Source organism: Anarrhichthys ocellatus, unplaced genomic scaffold (genome assembly GCF_004355925.1).
Source record: "Anarrhichthys ocellatus isolate YVR2014 unplaced genomic scaffold, GSC_Weel_1.0 scaffold5, whole genome shotgun sequence".
Taxonomy (NCBI): Eukaryota; Metazoa; Chordata; class Actinopteri; order Perciformes; family Anarhichadidae; genus Anarrhichthys; species Anarrhichthys ocellatus.
In genome coordinates this window covers 4,582,636-4,599,711 of record NW_022280035.1, presented here as the reverse complement: position 1 = coordinate 4,599,711, position 17,076 = coordinate 4,582,636, and the positions used below count along the sequence as shown (strand labels likewise).

At 40.5% G+C, this 17,076-nt stretch overlaps 1 protein-coding gene across 4 annotated transcripts; it reads left to right on the top strand.

The window, feature by feature from the left end:
* The first annotated feature begins 6,245 nt into the window (after positions 1-6,245).
* lemd1 (LEM domain containing 1) lies at positions 6,246-16,876 on the top strand. Of its 4 annotated transcripts, none has more exons than XM_031845431.1 (12): positions 6,246-6,470; positions 11,585-12,593; positions 13,883-14,000; positions 14,152-14,298; positions 14,650-14,714; positions 14,982-15,005; positions 15,116-15,271; positions 15,470-15,550; positions 15,664-15,756; positions 15,894-15,983; positions 16,278-16,342; positions 16,540-16,876. In XM_031845431.1, exons 2-12 carry the CDS (start codon positions 12,399-12,401, stop codon positions 16,850-16,852), a joined length of 1,347 nt encoding a protein of 448 aa, XP_031701291.1. In that variant the 5' UTR covers positions 6,246-6,470; positions 11,585-12,398; the 3' UTR covers positions 16,853-16,876. The 4 variants fall into 4 exon arrangements, with proteins under 4 accessions (XP_031701291.1, XP_031701289.1, XP_031701292.1 ...); XM_031845429.1 differs by having other exon boundaries at positions 14,958-15,005; XM_031845433.1 differs by having other exon boundaries at positions 6,248-6,470; positions 11,585-11,716; positions 14,958-15,005.
* Positions 16,877-17,076: the final 200 nt, after the last annotated feature.

The following is a 17,076-nucleotide window of genomic DNA, read 5'->3' as shown; positions in this document are numbered from 1 at the left end:
TATCTGTCTACACAGTGAAGCATATGCCAGGATCCCACAGTCTACCAGCTGTGTAACTGATTTGCCAACATGCCCTGCTCGGTGGAGATGGTGGTCGGGGACTAAAACCTGAGAAATATGTGTGTTTATACAAAAGGCATTCATTAACATCCGCTTCCTCTTCTGGAGATATAGCAGCACAAGATGACTTCTCCAGGTAATTGTCAACTAACACAATCCTAGAGGCGTGCAAGGGGGGTGTTAAAAATCTACTGAAGTAGGACATCTGTTTTTGAATCAACATATCATTTACACAGGTTAGATTAAGAAGAGGAACTGCATGTGTTTGCGAATTAAAGAACACAAAATTCTCGAAAATCGGTGTACTTGAGGAAATGAGTGGGTGAATAAGATGCTCCACATTTTATAAAAGTAAATGTATCACTTGATTTATTTATTGTATTTTTGTTGAACACTTTTACACCCCCCTCCAGACAAACACTATGCTTGGAATGATAATTTGTGCTGCTCCGCAAAATAAATTCAGTAACATTGCCAGAAATTCTTCATGTCCAGTCCTTCACTCTCTTTGAAGAATATGCAAATATTGTTAATCTTGAAAGTTGAACTGCTGGACACAAGATGTTTCCAATTTCACTGAAAAGTGTCTATGCACCAGAGGCTTCAACTGTGCACATTGCACTTTTCATCAATAGTACTCAGAGACATGTTTCCCCTTCGGCAGATGAATGGTAAAACAGCCTTCTCGTGTCAAACTCTGCACATACATCAGCACGCACAGTGACGCTCAAACACCGAAGTGAAATAACAAAGTAATGCAACACATTTTTTAGGAGAGCATTTTCTACACACAGTTTCAACACTAGATGGTGTAAAAGTATTGCATTCATCCACAATTTAAGGCAAAATACATCCGGTTTGCCTCTATGGGAGATTGTTACTCTCTCTATCTCTTAAACACAACGAGCACAATACACAGGGCTTGCTGATGGCAGCCACATGAGGAGATAAGACATCACTGACGGGCTTTAAAGTGGACAAAAGCGACATTGCCTTGCACCTCTCTGTCTCATCTCTATAGGCTGACATTCAGCCAACTCTCGATGAGAGGCCTGAGACAGTTCCAGGACAATGTGAAAGGAATCATAATCTGATTTTTCTCTCTGCTCTTCCCCCAGCATATACTTCTTTTTTGTGTCAAATCTGTATTTTACCAGGTAACTCTCATTTTGATGAGAAAATCTCTTTTCCAAGAGAGCCCTGGCCAAGACGGCAGCAAAGTGTTTCAAGCAAGATATACACAGACGTACTAGTTAATACACAGTCACATGCCCAGGAACACAGACAGGAGGAAACAGAAATAGCTATGGAAGCAATTACAAACTCTTATTGAATTGGCCTCCAAACCCTTCACAAAGTGTTTAAAAGTTCTAACTGGGATCAACTGCAGGTCTGTGTGCAATCGGTTCCAGGCTGCAGGGGCGGACAGCATGAAGGTCTATTTCAGTGCCAGCCTGACGGACAAACAGTAAGATGGTGCCATTTGATCACAAACAACAATAACTACTTTTAGGGGAGATATACCCAGAAAGATAGGAGGGGAGCAGACCAAGGATGGACTGAATATGTGCCAGTGAGTAAGTCTGTGCAAAGCCAATGAAAGCCACAACACTGTGTGAGCCTGCAGAGAAAAGCACATGCTGCAATATAATATAAAAGAATAATAAATGCCATGGATTACATGCTAATACCTCCAAAGCCCACTATATTTCTTCATAAGCCTGTGGATGTGTATATTTAATAACACGTGAGAGACCAAAATAAACATTTCAAGGTCTTTGAGAAGGAGGAATTCACAGTTACTTGTCAAGTTAGACAGTGATTTAGTGAGTATATGCACAAGTGAGGGGATTAGCTATACTTGACATGATACAGGCTCCTCTTGGAGCAGTAAGACATGTAACTGTCACATATCTGTATTTCTCCAGTCAGTCCCCGGCAGCCCTGGATGGAAATGCCCTGCAGTGTACCCCCAACACATCTCCTCAGGCCCAAAATAGAGCCAAGGATATGTGGTATGCAAACAGACATGGCTGCGGGGCAAAACAGTTGTATTCTTCGAGGCTCTGGGCTGTCAAACTAGCTGCTAGGTGGTAGCAGTTAAAACATAAAGCACTTGTGAGGGTTGGTACATGAGCAGATAAAAAGTCATCAAATTATTCGAGGACTTTAATAAGAGAGAGAGAGACAAAGAAAATGAAGTGTCACTTTCACGTGAAATCATTTCTATGAAACTGATAAGGGAGCATTCTCTGAAGGCTAACTCTTTGCTTTTTAAAAGTAGGAAGAAACCAATCCGAAGATGCTAAAACAGTGACGATGAAGGGATCTTATTTGTAATACAGACTAACATCTTTACCACTGTTTTCTTAAGAATAATATATAATAAGGACAGCCCCACACCACGTCTGCTAATATTTATATTTCATTTGCCAGTTATGTTTTGATGAGAAACAAGCACTGTTCTTCAACTGCTGGAATTGCTTTTTGTACGGCTTACAAGTCGCATGGAGGTGGTCGAGGTGGATACACTGAAGACCAGCGTTCGTACCATGAGGGTGGCATGTGATTAAGGTTTTATGGTTTTGTCTACATGTCAATAAAATGTAGACTTGTCCTGTCAAGAGTGCGCTCAAGCCACTGTTGAATATTTAACCAAGCCCATGATATGTACCTTTAAAGGATAGGTTCACATTTATCAGTTTTTCTTGGTGTGATCATTCATCCTATTGACATTTATTTAACGAAACGTGACTTTGAATGATAACCACCTAAACTGAGACTGCTGACGCATCACATTAGTTTCAGCTACACTTTAAAATGTATTTTTCTTTTGCACAGAACGAGGATTGGGCGTTTCGTCTCCCATCATTAAGATTGAAAGCGCATTAGAAAGGGATCTTGTAGGGGAGGAATGATAACAGCAAGCAAAGCTTGTACCAGTGTTCGTACAGCTTGTTTCACAGCCCACTTGAAGAAATGTGAACCTATTCTTTAACCAAGTTCTGTGTGTGCCAATACATAACCCTAACAAATGTTGAATCATGTTGCTACATGCTGGTTTTGTCTTATAAGGAAAATGAACAAAATACACAAAGAACAGTTAGCAGATACTTTCAGTATCAACATTTTCACCAATTTTTCTAATTATGTTGATAGGAAAGGCATTATATTTTCTAACAAATCGTATTTGCTGTTGCACATTATTACATAAACACGACGACAGGGTTGGACAGCAGCAGAAATGGGAGATCTTTTGATACGACTCCAGAGTTATCATGCATCTTAAAAGAATTGTACTCTGTGTGCGCATTAGGTCTTTCTTTCAGAATGTCATTTGAGTTTTGTAGTGTATTGGACTGAGCGCAGAGCCTTATACTCCAACAGTGGCTTTAATATTATGTGAATAGTAGTTTAAGTTCAGTGGAGCGTTGATGCTTATCCAAAGGCTTCAATCAGGAATCCCCACCCAGAATTCCTAAAAGAGCGCCCAGCCGATCACATCTGGAGCCCTCCGAAAATAATGGCTTCTGTCAGCAAATCCCTACTCTATACTGTAAATGGAGCAGACTATTGATCACTGTTGTATTGGCTAATTATGCTTCAATGCTTAATGCTGCTGGTCTTACAGTGAATTGTTTATCAGAGGCCAATTACTTTTTCTGTTTCTGTATCTACACGTTCAGACCGCCTGACATCATCTTAAACCTCTACAAAAACAATAAATGACATAATATAATTCTACATTACATCACTGCTAAAGGCTCAGCAGGTGTAAAGCTGACATTAAATCCTTGGAGTGGGATTTAAGGGTGTAAGGTAAGCTCTGCTTTAGTTACAACACACCCTGGGATGCATCACTCATCAAGTGCCACTCAAGTCCAGCTCACATGGTTTACAGTAGGGCTGCAACCGATGATGATTTTTATTATCAATTAACTTGGAGAATATTTGGTAAACAATGGTTAAGAAACTAAAGATATTTAGTTTAGAAGATGAAGAAAACAGTTGTAATTGTGTCTTTAAAAATGACTCAAATGATTAAGTGATTGTAGAAACTGTTGCAGATAAAAATAAATTCCGATCGACTAGTCGTAGTTCTCGTTCACCCCACCGTCACTTTGTGAAAACACAACTGCAACCTCTTCAATGGTCCTATTCAGTTTCCAATCTACTTTCTCTCCTGATGTCATGCAGAAAAGAAAAGAAGAGTTGCATCCTCTGTGTTCGCAAATCATCTTAGACATTATTTATTTGTTGTTTGAAACCTTGCAATGGAGAAAGCTGTTTAGAACTGTAACAACACTCCACTACAGAGTCTCCTGTACCCTAAAACATGAAATGATACAAACCAAGAAGAAAGGCTGCAGAATTATTGAAAGTCGAAGCTCAAGGCCAACAACAGAGAGACAATCAAATGGGTATGATTTGATGGGGAGGTTGCCACTGCAGCAGATTTTCTCCTCCCTTATGATTTAGCTATAATTCTAGGAATCATTGTAATCTATTGTGAACAGCTGACTAAACAGTAAAATCACAAGTAGCCTAAAAAAAGGATTCATTTGAAGAGCGTTTTTTCCTGAAATGGACGTGACAGAGTTCTAGAGAACAGACGGCTTAGCCAACACAGGAATAGAAATCAACCACCGTGCCCATTTACATGGATGAAATGCTTTGTCAGTATATCAGCACAGATAATAACTTGAGCCGTGATAGAGTGTACGACCTCAGTGGATTTAATTAAAGGCAAGTGATGAATTCAAAACCCCACAGAGGAAAACAGATTTTCTGTATTGAGGACTGAACCAGCTTTGTTGCCCTGAGGATCTTTCTGTCAGTGAACAACTCATGCATGCAGCTGTCTGGTAATATGTTTCTACACACACATCCGGACACAGAGAAACAAACAATGGTGATTTATTCTATTCTATCATGAGACGTCTCTTGCTTCTTCCCTTCGTCTCCTTCTCCCCTGCACCCTCTCTCCCCCGACACAGTTGTAGAGAGCGGAGCAATGATGCGTGTCCGAGTGAAACCTGGTGAATAGTAATGAACCCAGCCTGTGTGTCTATTTGAGAGAGAGCAAGAAAAAAGACAGAGAGAGGGTAAGGAAGGGTTTGCGGGGAGGGAGGAGGAGGAGGAAGAGGAGGGCAGACTGTGAGTGAAAACAGGGCTTCTCTTGCGCCACCGATGCAGCACAAGCAGCGGTGAGAAGCACAGTGGTGACTGACAAGAGATGCGGTCGCATTAATCCTTTACACCCTCTACACGATCGCCTTCGCTCTGTGTCACACATGCTCATCAGCCATTCCGGTCAGGACGGTGCGATTAACACGTCACTCGTTAAAAACCTTCAACAAACTGTAGCTTTTTTTCTGTTTATTGTGCTTCTCATTCGCCCTATCTAACCCCCCCTCCTTGCGTAGACAGGGTGAGGCGGGTGTATTAGTAGAGGAAATGGATTCAAGGGGGAGATAGCTGTGGTTGAATGTGACTCAGAGAGGGGCAACTGCACCTGCTGTCTTCATCCCAGATTCACCAAGCAAAATAGCATTCTGCCTCTACTAGTGGACTGTTGAAAAAACAGCCCAAACAAAGACTAAGAGACTGTAAAGACACCAGCATCTTTAGATCAGTGTTGACTTGAAGTCAACCCGCGTTTGGTAATCATTCTGGTCCTCTTGTTTTAAACCTCCCACCCAAACTGTCAATACTGTATGTGCAGGGTGACAAAAATAAACTTTGTGTCATCGTTGGGAGAAAACATGTGCATTAATCCAGATGAAAATGCAAAAAAAAAAAAAAATGCAGCTTCTGTACACAACTGAGGGATAAGTGACCGGAATATTCAGCAACTGGCTGCAAAGATCAACTAGAGTGCCAGGACTGAAAGGAAAGGGAACAAACACAATAGGGAGCCCCCCTACCTCAGCCCCTCTTTTATCCTTTTCCATCCAGGACCCATGGGCACTCTGCCAACTTGGAATCTTAAGAACTCATTCAGCGAAAGCCAAAGAAAGGGACTTGTTTAAATCCAGGACTCATTCTCTCACAGTCTCTTGTTTTTCCTTACATTTCCCACATGAAGAGGGATTTCTGGTTACTGTTTTCTCTGACATTGCATCTGAGGAGGGGGGGGGTTTCAAGAATTGCCATTCATGCAACGTCTCGTCAGATTCGTGGTTTGAGAGTATTGTGAGCGAGTGATCTCCCTTCTGAGTCTCCTTTCCCCTCGCTCTCTCTCCCTCTCCCAGTTTTCATTCTGCTTTTACTCCCCCTGTCTCCCCACTCTCGCTCCTGCTCACACAGTAACTCCTCCTCCCCCCACTACCCATTGTCTCACCATACAGTACTCGGCTGAGGGGATGCCATACTCGTTCCAGCGAGGGACGCAGGAGAGGAAGAAGGAGGTAAGAGTCGGATTTATAGCATATGAATACGAGCAGCACTAAATGAACGCCACCATTACTCTCAGAAGTGTAAAGTGACAAAAATGTATATTGTTTTCATCCAAGAATGACAGTGATACTCTGAGGCTTTCATGTGTTGTATGCCGTGTTTAAATGTGTGTTGGTTGTCTTGTCTGCCAGTGGAAGGTGTGTTTGTAATATATGAAAAGGGAGTACTGCATAGGATAAGAAATCAGGTGCCACCACTCTAACTTTCAAGATCAATGTCTGAATGTCAAATTGTGGAATATTAGTCACTTGCTGTATTGTTATAGCTTTGCATTTACAATTTCTTAGAGAAAATATCCACATTCCTCGTACTCCAGAAAAAAACAGAGTAATGTAACTAAATATATTATCTAAAGCCAATAAAAACATCTGGATACTGATTATTCCCTGAATTGGCTCCTAGCAGAGAGATGTACGATGTTTTGGGATAAACGCTAATCCTCCCTGTGGCTGAGATTCACCTTCTTGTCTGGACAGAGTCTGACACAGGGGCTTTACTAATTTATGCTGAGGCATGCATGAGAACAGGCTCCCCTGGAGCTCAGTGGCAGTGGTCTTTTTCCAAAAACCTGGAAAAAGGCAAATCAAATAAACACTTTCCCTCATAATGTTCTCTGTCAGATGTTATGTGAATATCCAGCATATGTGAGGCCAATGAGATATAAATCTAAGTGTGTTAACCACTGGATGTTTGGTTAGACTGACAAACTTTAAAAAAAAGTACGCTTAGCTTCATTGTGTTTCTCAATCTCTTTAGTAAAAAAGTTTGAGAGAAAGTTCGGACATCTTGCAACTATGGGATTTCATAAAAAAGCTAACTTAACTGCAGCAAAGCGATGAGAAAAGATGGGAAACTTTCTGACAAAGTGTTTTTCCAATCTTGCTGTGCAAAAGCAATTCGAAACAGGTGTATAAAAAGGCAACCAGAAGTGGTTCTCAGTACTGGAGAGTTGCAGCCTAGTACAGGAAGCTTTGTGTGCTTGTTCAGAGAAAAAAAAGCGTCTGTCTCAATGGGGCTTTTGTTGTTTGAGTTGGAGACAGCAAAAGCACAAGAAACACTGACTGACAAATACCTGGCCCCTCTGTGCCTCAAATATCTCAGCGGTGCACTTGATACAATGTCAACAAATGCCTCCTCTGTCCTCTATAGTAGTCCGGTTCCTCTCTGTCCACAAGAGTTTTTCATGTTTTCATAAAGGCTACTGTTTTCTGAGCAGACATCTGTGTGTGCAGATTTGGCCGGCATTGCTCGAGTGCTGAGGTCTGTACTCACAGACGGGTTGAAAATGGCCCAAAGCACTTCCAACATGTTAATATAGTGGTAAACAGTCTGCTGTTTCAGTCCAACACAGAAAGATATGATTTCTGTTCAACTTCTTTCAGTTTAAAGAGTCGTGGGAATATGTATGAAATCAATTAAGTACGTTAGTTTTTCTGTGCATTAATTATGCTTGACTCTTTGATTAATTAAAGAGGCACAAGAGATTTACTGCATGGAAATGTTGAACATTATATCTGCTAAAACTGTTTTGGTCACCACATAACAAGATGATACAAACTGCTAGCCTTCCTGTGCCCAGTAGTTGAATCAAAATGTTGAAGTGATGATCTTCTTTGTGCTTGTGGAAGTCAGGCAGAGAGGATTGCTACAGAATACTTTACAAAAGCTGTTTTGAATTCAGAGACAGAATCCTTTTGATCACCATTGCACCTTTCCCCTGTAGACTCTGGTTTAAAACGGCATTTTTAATCAAAGATTGTTCTGCAGAGCCCCCTGAGGAATTGAATAGCTTGCAGGGTATTGCTGTAACATTCACGCATTGGACAGGGGTCAATTTATTTGAGTCTGTGCTCTGAAAAATACAATTCCTTCCATCTGAAGACTAACAAGACAGTTTCATTTTACTCCCCCGGGCCTCAGATGAATACTTACAGTTTCTTTGGTTAATTATTCATGCGAATGTGAGTTTTAAATCCTGAATACTTTCTGCAGCCTGGCCATGTTTTTTTTTCCTCTATTCGCTTTCAAGCTTTCAGCTTTTCTCAAACTCCATCAGTCACTGATTTTGTGTTATTCTCTTCCAAATCAAACCACAACTGCGTCTTATGGCTTTCTATTCCTATGTGAGTTCCTTCTAACATTTCATGTAGGGTTTAAAGCCATTGGATACACAGTGGACAGTCACCTGAGGAAGTGGCTTTAAAGACTTTGTTGACAGCTATTTGTGGCATCTACAATATTTTGTAATGATATCAACAAAAACTGTAGTCAACGGCATCTATGTCACGCATCTCTCCTTACATCAAACTTTTGCAGTTGTGGTGCAAATACAGATATTGTGAGTTGGAGCTACATATTTTCCTGCAGTTGTTTCTGGACAGCTGCCTGGATTTCATAAAAGTTGTGACTTAGCAGATGGTCAAGGAAATTAAAGCGTTTATTTCCTGCTGCTCTCAGCTGCTCTACAACTTCAATAAACAGCTTAGAGCTCTCATTACATACATCTGGGACGTTACTTTGGATGTCTCAACAGGATATTCTACACAACCTGTTATGTAAAAGTGAAAGTTCAGGATTGTTTAAGCCTATATCCTGCTGACGATTAACACGTTTTCAAACCTAAACTTGAATGACATCGCTACTGCCTCATAAAGCTTTACATAAACCTACCAATAAATGCATTCATCGCATTTGCAAAGAATTAGACCTTTTTTTTTACATAAAATGAAATGCTTTTATGTGTTGCTATTAATAAAATAATGGGGCAACATAATTCACTCCATTGTTTTTATCTGTAGGCTGAACACTTTAACAAGTTATCACCCAAATCATGAACCAACTGCACCAGCCTGCTTTTCCGGTTTCCTAATTATTATCTACAGCAATGACATCATATCAGCATGTGAAGACTAGCATATTATGCCCCAGCTGTGATATCTATGGAAAAAAATATTCAGAGGTGAAAAAAGGCCTGACCTTTGGATTCAGGTTATAAACTGAAAAATAAGTAATATTTTCATTCATCTTGTTTACTTTGTTCATTTGTTTAATTTCCATAAAGAACGACGTATTGGTCGTTCAGTATTAATCATGGTTCTGATTAACTTAATGTGAATTGAAATTCAAGCAAATATTATTTGTGCAGTGGCAGTGCTAAACTGCATATCAGTCACAATTCAAAAAACAAGTCACAAACATTTGTTAAATAAATTACATTCAAATCACTGTTTAATAGTAATTTTGATTTTAATATTATTATTGCTCATTTTTGATAGAGGCTAGAAGAAGGCACCGTGCAACAAGACTATACACTTTGAACTGTATCCTCACAGGTACTTTGTGTGCATCGCAGCCAGCTGAGCCGTCAAAGCTCTTTTATAAAACCCTTCAAATGTGGCCTCTCATGGTTCCTACCCCCTCCCTGTGGATCTTTCAAAAGGATTCCAGGAGCATTCAGGCTTCTGACTGTAATAACTCTGAATATCTCCTGACTTTGAACTTGGAATTATCCATATCAGACTTTTGGAATCAAGTCTTAATTCTCGGTGCAAAGCAAATATGAGCAAGTCAGGACTCAAACCACTTTGATTTGAGACTTTTTGTATTAACCTTTAACAGTTTTGTATGCCTTTAAAACACAATCTATGACAATGTCTTGATGCTACAACCCTAACTTTCAATCTACTGTAAAATGTTGATATGTTCAATACTGTATCAGTAAATCATCCCTGTTAACATTCACTGTTACTCAGCAAAAGGCACAATGCAACAAAGGTAACTCGCTGCAGCATATCTTTGCTATTTGTACGACAATGGTGTACATCTCCAAAACTGTAGGGGCGCCAAATTGGGAGAATACCAGTTCTTGCATTATGTTGCCTGAAGTAGAAAAATGTATCAAAAAACAGATTAAAATTCCAGGTGGGCCAGTTGTGTTTTTTTTACCAAACAATAAAACAGTATACATGTTCAATACTGATGGATCCTAATCAGGCAAAGTCAATCCACTCATCCCACTGGAGGCCCCCACTGAAAACCAATGTTGTTTTTCTCACATCACACGGACTTGATCAATCTAAAAATGATACAGTTCAAATTCCCAACAGTAAACAGCACAGCATGCGATCTCGTCTGCTCAACTAAAACTCAAATATCACTGCAAAGCAATGTAAACACCTGCTGTATTGTCATTTCATGAGCACAAACATAGCAAAGTCATCTATTTAAATATCTCTTAGCTGTTTTGTACAATTTGCACCAAAGACAAACAAATTAACCCATCTTTGGCTCATGAGATCCATTGTGCTTCATCTGTTAATGTTTCCACTGGCATTGAGTGGTATTTAAGGAATACAATCCAGTGGGAACATTTTATGCTGTTCCATTTTGTTTTATTTTTCTTGTGTTTTTATAACACATTATAATTACGTTTATAATAGGGCAGTCTTCGATCACAGAAATTCCCGTGTCGACTAACATTAATACGACTTTGTCCACTAATTGATTAGTTGATTTTGATCGACAGATCTGTCAAACTGAGTTTCTCCACAAAGAATCACAATAAACACCACTTTCAATTTTGTGTTCACCAGATATGTGCTCATAAGTTTCTTGAAAATATGCAATTTGGCATAAAAAAAGCATTAAAAATGACTAATTGGCTAAAAATTCTGCTTCAGGAAAATAGTTGAGAAATAATCACAGCAGTACCAGATGTTTGGGGGTAGGGGTTGTTTAGTTTTACTCTATAAAGTCGTCCACACATGTTCAATAATCATGTTTTTTGAGAAGGACATCTGTTGTCGGTAATCACGACCCAGCTTTTCTGGGATCTCACTTATTTCGTACTGATAAGATCTCTGAAAGCACCAGAGGCCTGTTCCAAGAAGCAGGTTTACTGAGTTCTATCTTGACCGCTGATGATTTGAAGTGTTTTTCAGAACAGATGCCTGCTGTAGGTGTTTAGTTGGGGGAAAAAAGTCCTTAATAGAACAATTCAGCACCTCCTGCTTTACAGACAATCACCTGAACAAAGTGCTTTTTCTTGTCTTTTGTTTTTTAACAGATGTTAGGAAAGGAAACTACTCACCACTTCTACATGCACTAGGTGGATATCCATCGTTCCAGTAAAAATGCAGCCTCACCCACCAGAGAGACGACCACTACACCAACAGCAGCCAAAGCCTGGAGGTCAAAGGTACACATTTCAATTGCTGTGGCTTGGCTGGAGGAATTTGCACTGACAACTCAAACTTTCATAATTAGGTAACCAATAGGCTTCTTTTTTTTTTTCACTGAATACATTTTGACATGTTAGAGATAAAAGCCCAGGTGTAAATAATACAATGTATTTCAATGAATTAAATTGTCATGGCTTGGGACATAGAAATGACTCACAGAGTGTATTCACGGACACAAATATCGTGTTTAAGATTGGGGTTTTTGAAGTAAACCGTTTTTGTGTTTAAGCATCATGTAAACAACTAATCCTTTATTTTGATCAAAACCGGTACAAACCTCATAACCGGGATACTCATGTCCATGTAAAAACACTGTTAATTAGTAACGCCTGTACTTTTCTGTATTTAGATATGATATATCTAAATGTTAACTAAGCTTAAAATTAGTTTATCATCAGGTCATGAAAGGATTTCAATTTAATGCTTTCGCTGGCGGTGCTTTACTGAGTACCGGAATTGTTAAATTGCTGTCAATCAAGTCGTCGGTTGCAGCTGTTCTTCTCAGTTCAGATCCTCAGACCACGAGCAAGAGGGATTCCTACGCGTCAGCTCTGTCGGATAGCATCTGCCTTCACAAGTATAAAGAGCAGCCGCTGAAGTTGAACTACATTTGATTATTTTCCGCGTCGTACTCGTGACATGTCGCTGTTTTCGGAGGACCCGGCTCACCTCTCTAAAGCCAGACTGAAGTTGGATCTGGTTGCCCACAATGTCGCGCTGCCACCTGCCAAGAGCAAAAAGGAGATTTATGTGGAGTTGCACTTAAAACACATCAATCAGAAAAACTCAGCGGATTTTTCCAGCGACGAGGAGGATCAAGTACGATATGTGGCAGTGAGTTGATCACACTTATGGTCTTTTTGTCACATACTATATTATAATTTAAGTTACTTTTGCAATCGCAACTTTCTGTAACTTCGCATGACGATGGTGCTTTCTACTTTGTGGTGGCGAACTTCTTATTTACATGTCTGAAGAAATGACGCTCCAAAATGTTTGCCATTATAAATATGTTGCCTGGTAAAAGACTTGTCAACAATGCTGCCTTTAAGGGCTATATTTGTGTTTGATAAGCAGGACTCGTTGTGCATAGTAATAATTGGTATGAACTCATTTAAACCGATGCTGCGCATGCTCCGTAGCTGTGGAGGGGTTGTGGAGCTGGTGATCTGGGTCACGGCTACCAAACGGTCCTGTCAGCTTGGTGTAGCATTCGAGGTCCTTGATCACTGAGCCACCAGCTGTATAGTAGGTATAGATTTACATCAGACGCTTCTGCAGTTGGCTTATGCCATCGCAGTCCAGTGCATGTGCTTGCCACACCTGTCGCACTCATTCAAGTGTGCCAAGAAGAGCACCAGCACTTAACGTCTGGAGGTTGTTTCTGTGCTGTGTCACAGGGGAAGAAAGACGGTCTGTCCAGACTGTGTTTAGTCTGCTTTAGCCTATTTAATCAACAGTACTGTAAAGTTTCACATTTATCATCTGCTGCAGGATTTGCACTCTAGACCCTGCTGATGTTCAGAGCTGAATTAATCTATTGGTCGAGCAAATACATTTTCAACTAGTTTGATGTTCAACTCAGCATTTAAATCATTTGCAGGTTGCAGCTTTTCAAATCTAATATATTGCAGCTTTTATTTTGTTTTTTATATATAAGTGGTACAGGGAAGTTGAAGATATCACCTTGTGCTCTGGAAAATATTGATTGGCGTTTTTTTCACTATTTCTCAGGCATTTCATATAATTAATTTAAAATAATTACCAGATTAATTGAATGATTTTTATTTTTTTTTTCAGAAGCAATCATTCACGTGTTGTCATTAGGAGCTGTGACAAAGTGGAACAATACACCATATCATAATTATCTGTTAGTTGGTATATGATATGCCGGTCTCAACTGATAACTTCTTCTTCTGTGGTTGTTTACAATAGTTTTACATTTAATAAGCAGAAGATTCACAAAGTGCAAAAATTAGATGAATATGAGCATTTTTGTTTATATGCTCTATATCCCACACCTGGAAACTGCTGGCATCCAAGCTGCAGTCTTTGTCGTGTCTCGAACAGCATTCGCTTTAATTCAGAAACTTGTGTTTTGCCAGGACGAGGAGGAGGAGGACGACGAGGAGGAGGAGGAGGAGGAGGAGGAGGCAGAGATGGCTGACCCGAGTGGATTGACTGACGATGACCTCATGGCCGCGCTTCTCAAACACGGGGTTAAAGCTGGGCCCATAGTCGGTGAGGAATTGTTGCTATCAACAATTCAGTTTTAATGAATGTGTTGAGACATAATGTTCAGCATCGCTCTATTTTTTTTTTTTAGGTTTGTTTGCCCCCTGTCTTAAAAGAACTAATCGCTATAGTATTGTTTTTTTGTTGTCTATGCTAGCCTCCACCAGAGCAGTGTATGAGAAGAAGCTCAGGAAACTGCTTCAGTCTGATGGACATGGCTGTCTGAACGGAGTAGAGCAAGGTGTATTGTACTCTGACAGTGAAGACGAGGATGAAAATGGGGAACAAGAGGACGAAGAGTCAGGTATGACCAGTCCGGATTTTTAGTTTTTGTGGTTGGTTTAAACTCTGAGGACACCTAATTTAAGAAAAAGAGGCTCAGAGTAATGTTACCGACGTACACAATTTATTATTCTCAGTGATGGTTTTTGAAGACAGTATATGGACTCAAGTTCTCTCTGATGGGTACTAGCCCAAGCTGTATTACAGCGACTAATATATGGATAAACCATCAGTTAACATAACATAAAGGTTACTTTAGTGTTGATGAAGAGATGGGTTTTGCACAGTATAACAATAGTCTTGGCCATTTTCGTGGCCATGGCCCATTTTTTGTTCTGCGTTTGTATTTCATTGTTTTCTGTGACTTGCACAGGTTCCGAAGGAGCAGAAGAAGAAACGCATGAACAGTCAGACCAGGCACAACAAGGGAGCGGCCAGGTGAGCAAATTGTAGGAAGTTCTTGATATCTTTGGATAGCTGATCTAGACGTCCTGTGTTAATGACTAGTACCACTTGACTGGGGAGCTCACACTATCTGTATGCTTTTGCTGTTCAATATATTTTCTTGCATCACATCGCTGCAGTGCCACTTAGTGGTCACAGATGGCAACTGTGAACTTGTGTTCTAACTGGAACTGTTCATTTTTTGAAGTAAGCACTTGCAGTTTTATGTGTTTTCAGAATGGTGTTTTTTTTTACCCGCAGTGCTTTTTACCCCCATCAAGGCTGGTAAATACTACATATCTTTTGTGCAAAATTCAGACAAACTGAATTCTCAGGGGACACTGATATGTGTTTTTTTTTCCCCCCCGATGTTTGCTTGGGTTGGCCTTTCGTAGCATGCGCATTCTTCTAGAAACAGGGAACTGAGTCCCAAGTGGAATTCAGGGAATGTGATACAACCATTGGAGCGGAGTCGTCCTAGCTGCTCAAAGATTCCCGTAGGAATTAGTAGAGCATCCTCTGTAGATCAACGCTCGGGATTAGGATCAGGGGTAGGCTGGTCTTATTTCACTTCTCTCACGGATTTTAAATTCTCTGCATTCCTCACTTACACTGCAAATTCATTGTGAGCCTGTCAAGCCACCAATGGGTTTTTGTTTTACAGTAATGGGTATTGGTATCTCACTGGTGTTAAGATTGTGTGATGAATGATGCATGTTTCTGTTAACTTATAATACTAATTCTTGCAGTTTCCATCTGGATCAGTTATGCCCAATGATGGCTCAACGATTTCCTCTCAGGCCTTCAGCATCACCCAGATGGTTGAGGAGGAAAGTTAATCTTACAGTTTCTGAACTTTAAGAATTCTTCTTATTTTAAAGGTTGCGAGTTAGCGCCGGTGGAGCGTTCACTCGGTCATGTACATTATCACCTCTAACAACAGATGGAGAGTTCGAGGTCACACTCCATGAGCATAGACACTGAGAGGGATTTGAATGGGTGCAATGTGCAGGAGCATTGTTCGTGCTCCAGCAGGGTCAGTAGTGCTCACATTATTCAGTCGCACTTTAGGCTCAAACTTTGGTGGTGGTCAAAATTGTTGGAAAGGTTCACTGGAGACTGGCGGAAACTCGTACTATAGCAATCACGATGTGTTACGTCTTGTTTCCTTAGCTGGATATGCCCACTCCTAACAAGGACAACCTGAAGAACCAGTCCCTGTACTACACGCCCAAGGCATCCACTTATGATTGGGAAATCAAGGCATATACATCATACATTTTCTGTTTTCGATGTGTGCATTGTCTACTCATTTCATATGTCCGTGTTACTATGTGGAACTGAAACAACAAAAAAAATACACACTTAAGAGTTGCGCTTTTTTTTTTTTTTTTTTTTTTTTTTTTAAATGTTAGTGTTTTTCAGATCTCTAGTGATTACATCACAGTTCACCCTTTACATCACAGTTCACCGGGTCTCTGTTGGACTGGGGCATATTTCTCTTTTTCACTTGTCCTCCTTGACTGTAGTTTCTGCTCTCTTTTCTACCTTTCTCAGGAGCCCATGAAAGATACTTTCAGGGACCTGCTTCCAAACACTAATGCCACACCCACAGGGATCTAGTAAGTGCCACACCAACACTATTACAGTGTGCCTCTGTTTTTGAAGTTGTTGAATGACTTTAAGGTTTCACTCAAGTACAAGAAATATACAGGAATTTGAATTGGTGGTGGGTGACGCGTGGACATCTTGCATAGCAGCACATACTGAAGGAGTATCGTGATTGGGTTATCGGCACATGTACTCTGTTCTATTTCAGTGCCACTCGCCGGAGAGCCATCAAGGGTGCAGCAGGGAGACCTGTCCAGTACACGTACCCAGACACTCCTGCCAGTCCCACGACGTTGGAGAGACGAGAGGTTGAGCGCCGCCTTGTGCCAGTCCAGATCCAGATTTTGGTCTTCCTCATTGTGGTGTGCCTCTTGTACCTCATTTATGTTTGTGTTCAGGACGACTCACTTAGTACATTTGTGGCCTTACTGGACAGTCTAAACCAGGGTACAGACAGCGAGGAGGGGCTTTCGCTTCAGGCTGAGACACGGGACGCACCAGCACTCTCTGGACTGGAGTAACTCTTTAATCCTCCACATTGATTTACAGCTGTGAAGGTTGCTTTTTTTTTTTTTTTTTTTTTTTTTTTTTGGGTGATGCAAGCCATGATGACCCTGTCCTGGGATATCTTCAGGGAGCACATACTGCTTTACCATTGACTGTTTGTCTTTAAGGGAGCAAACCTCAAAGTCTAGTTTTACAGTTTTATAACTTATGCTTATGAATGTGTTATCAATTGCTCTTG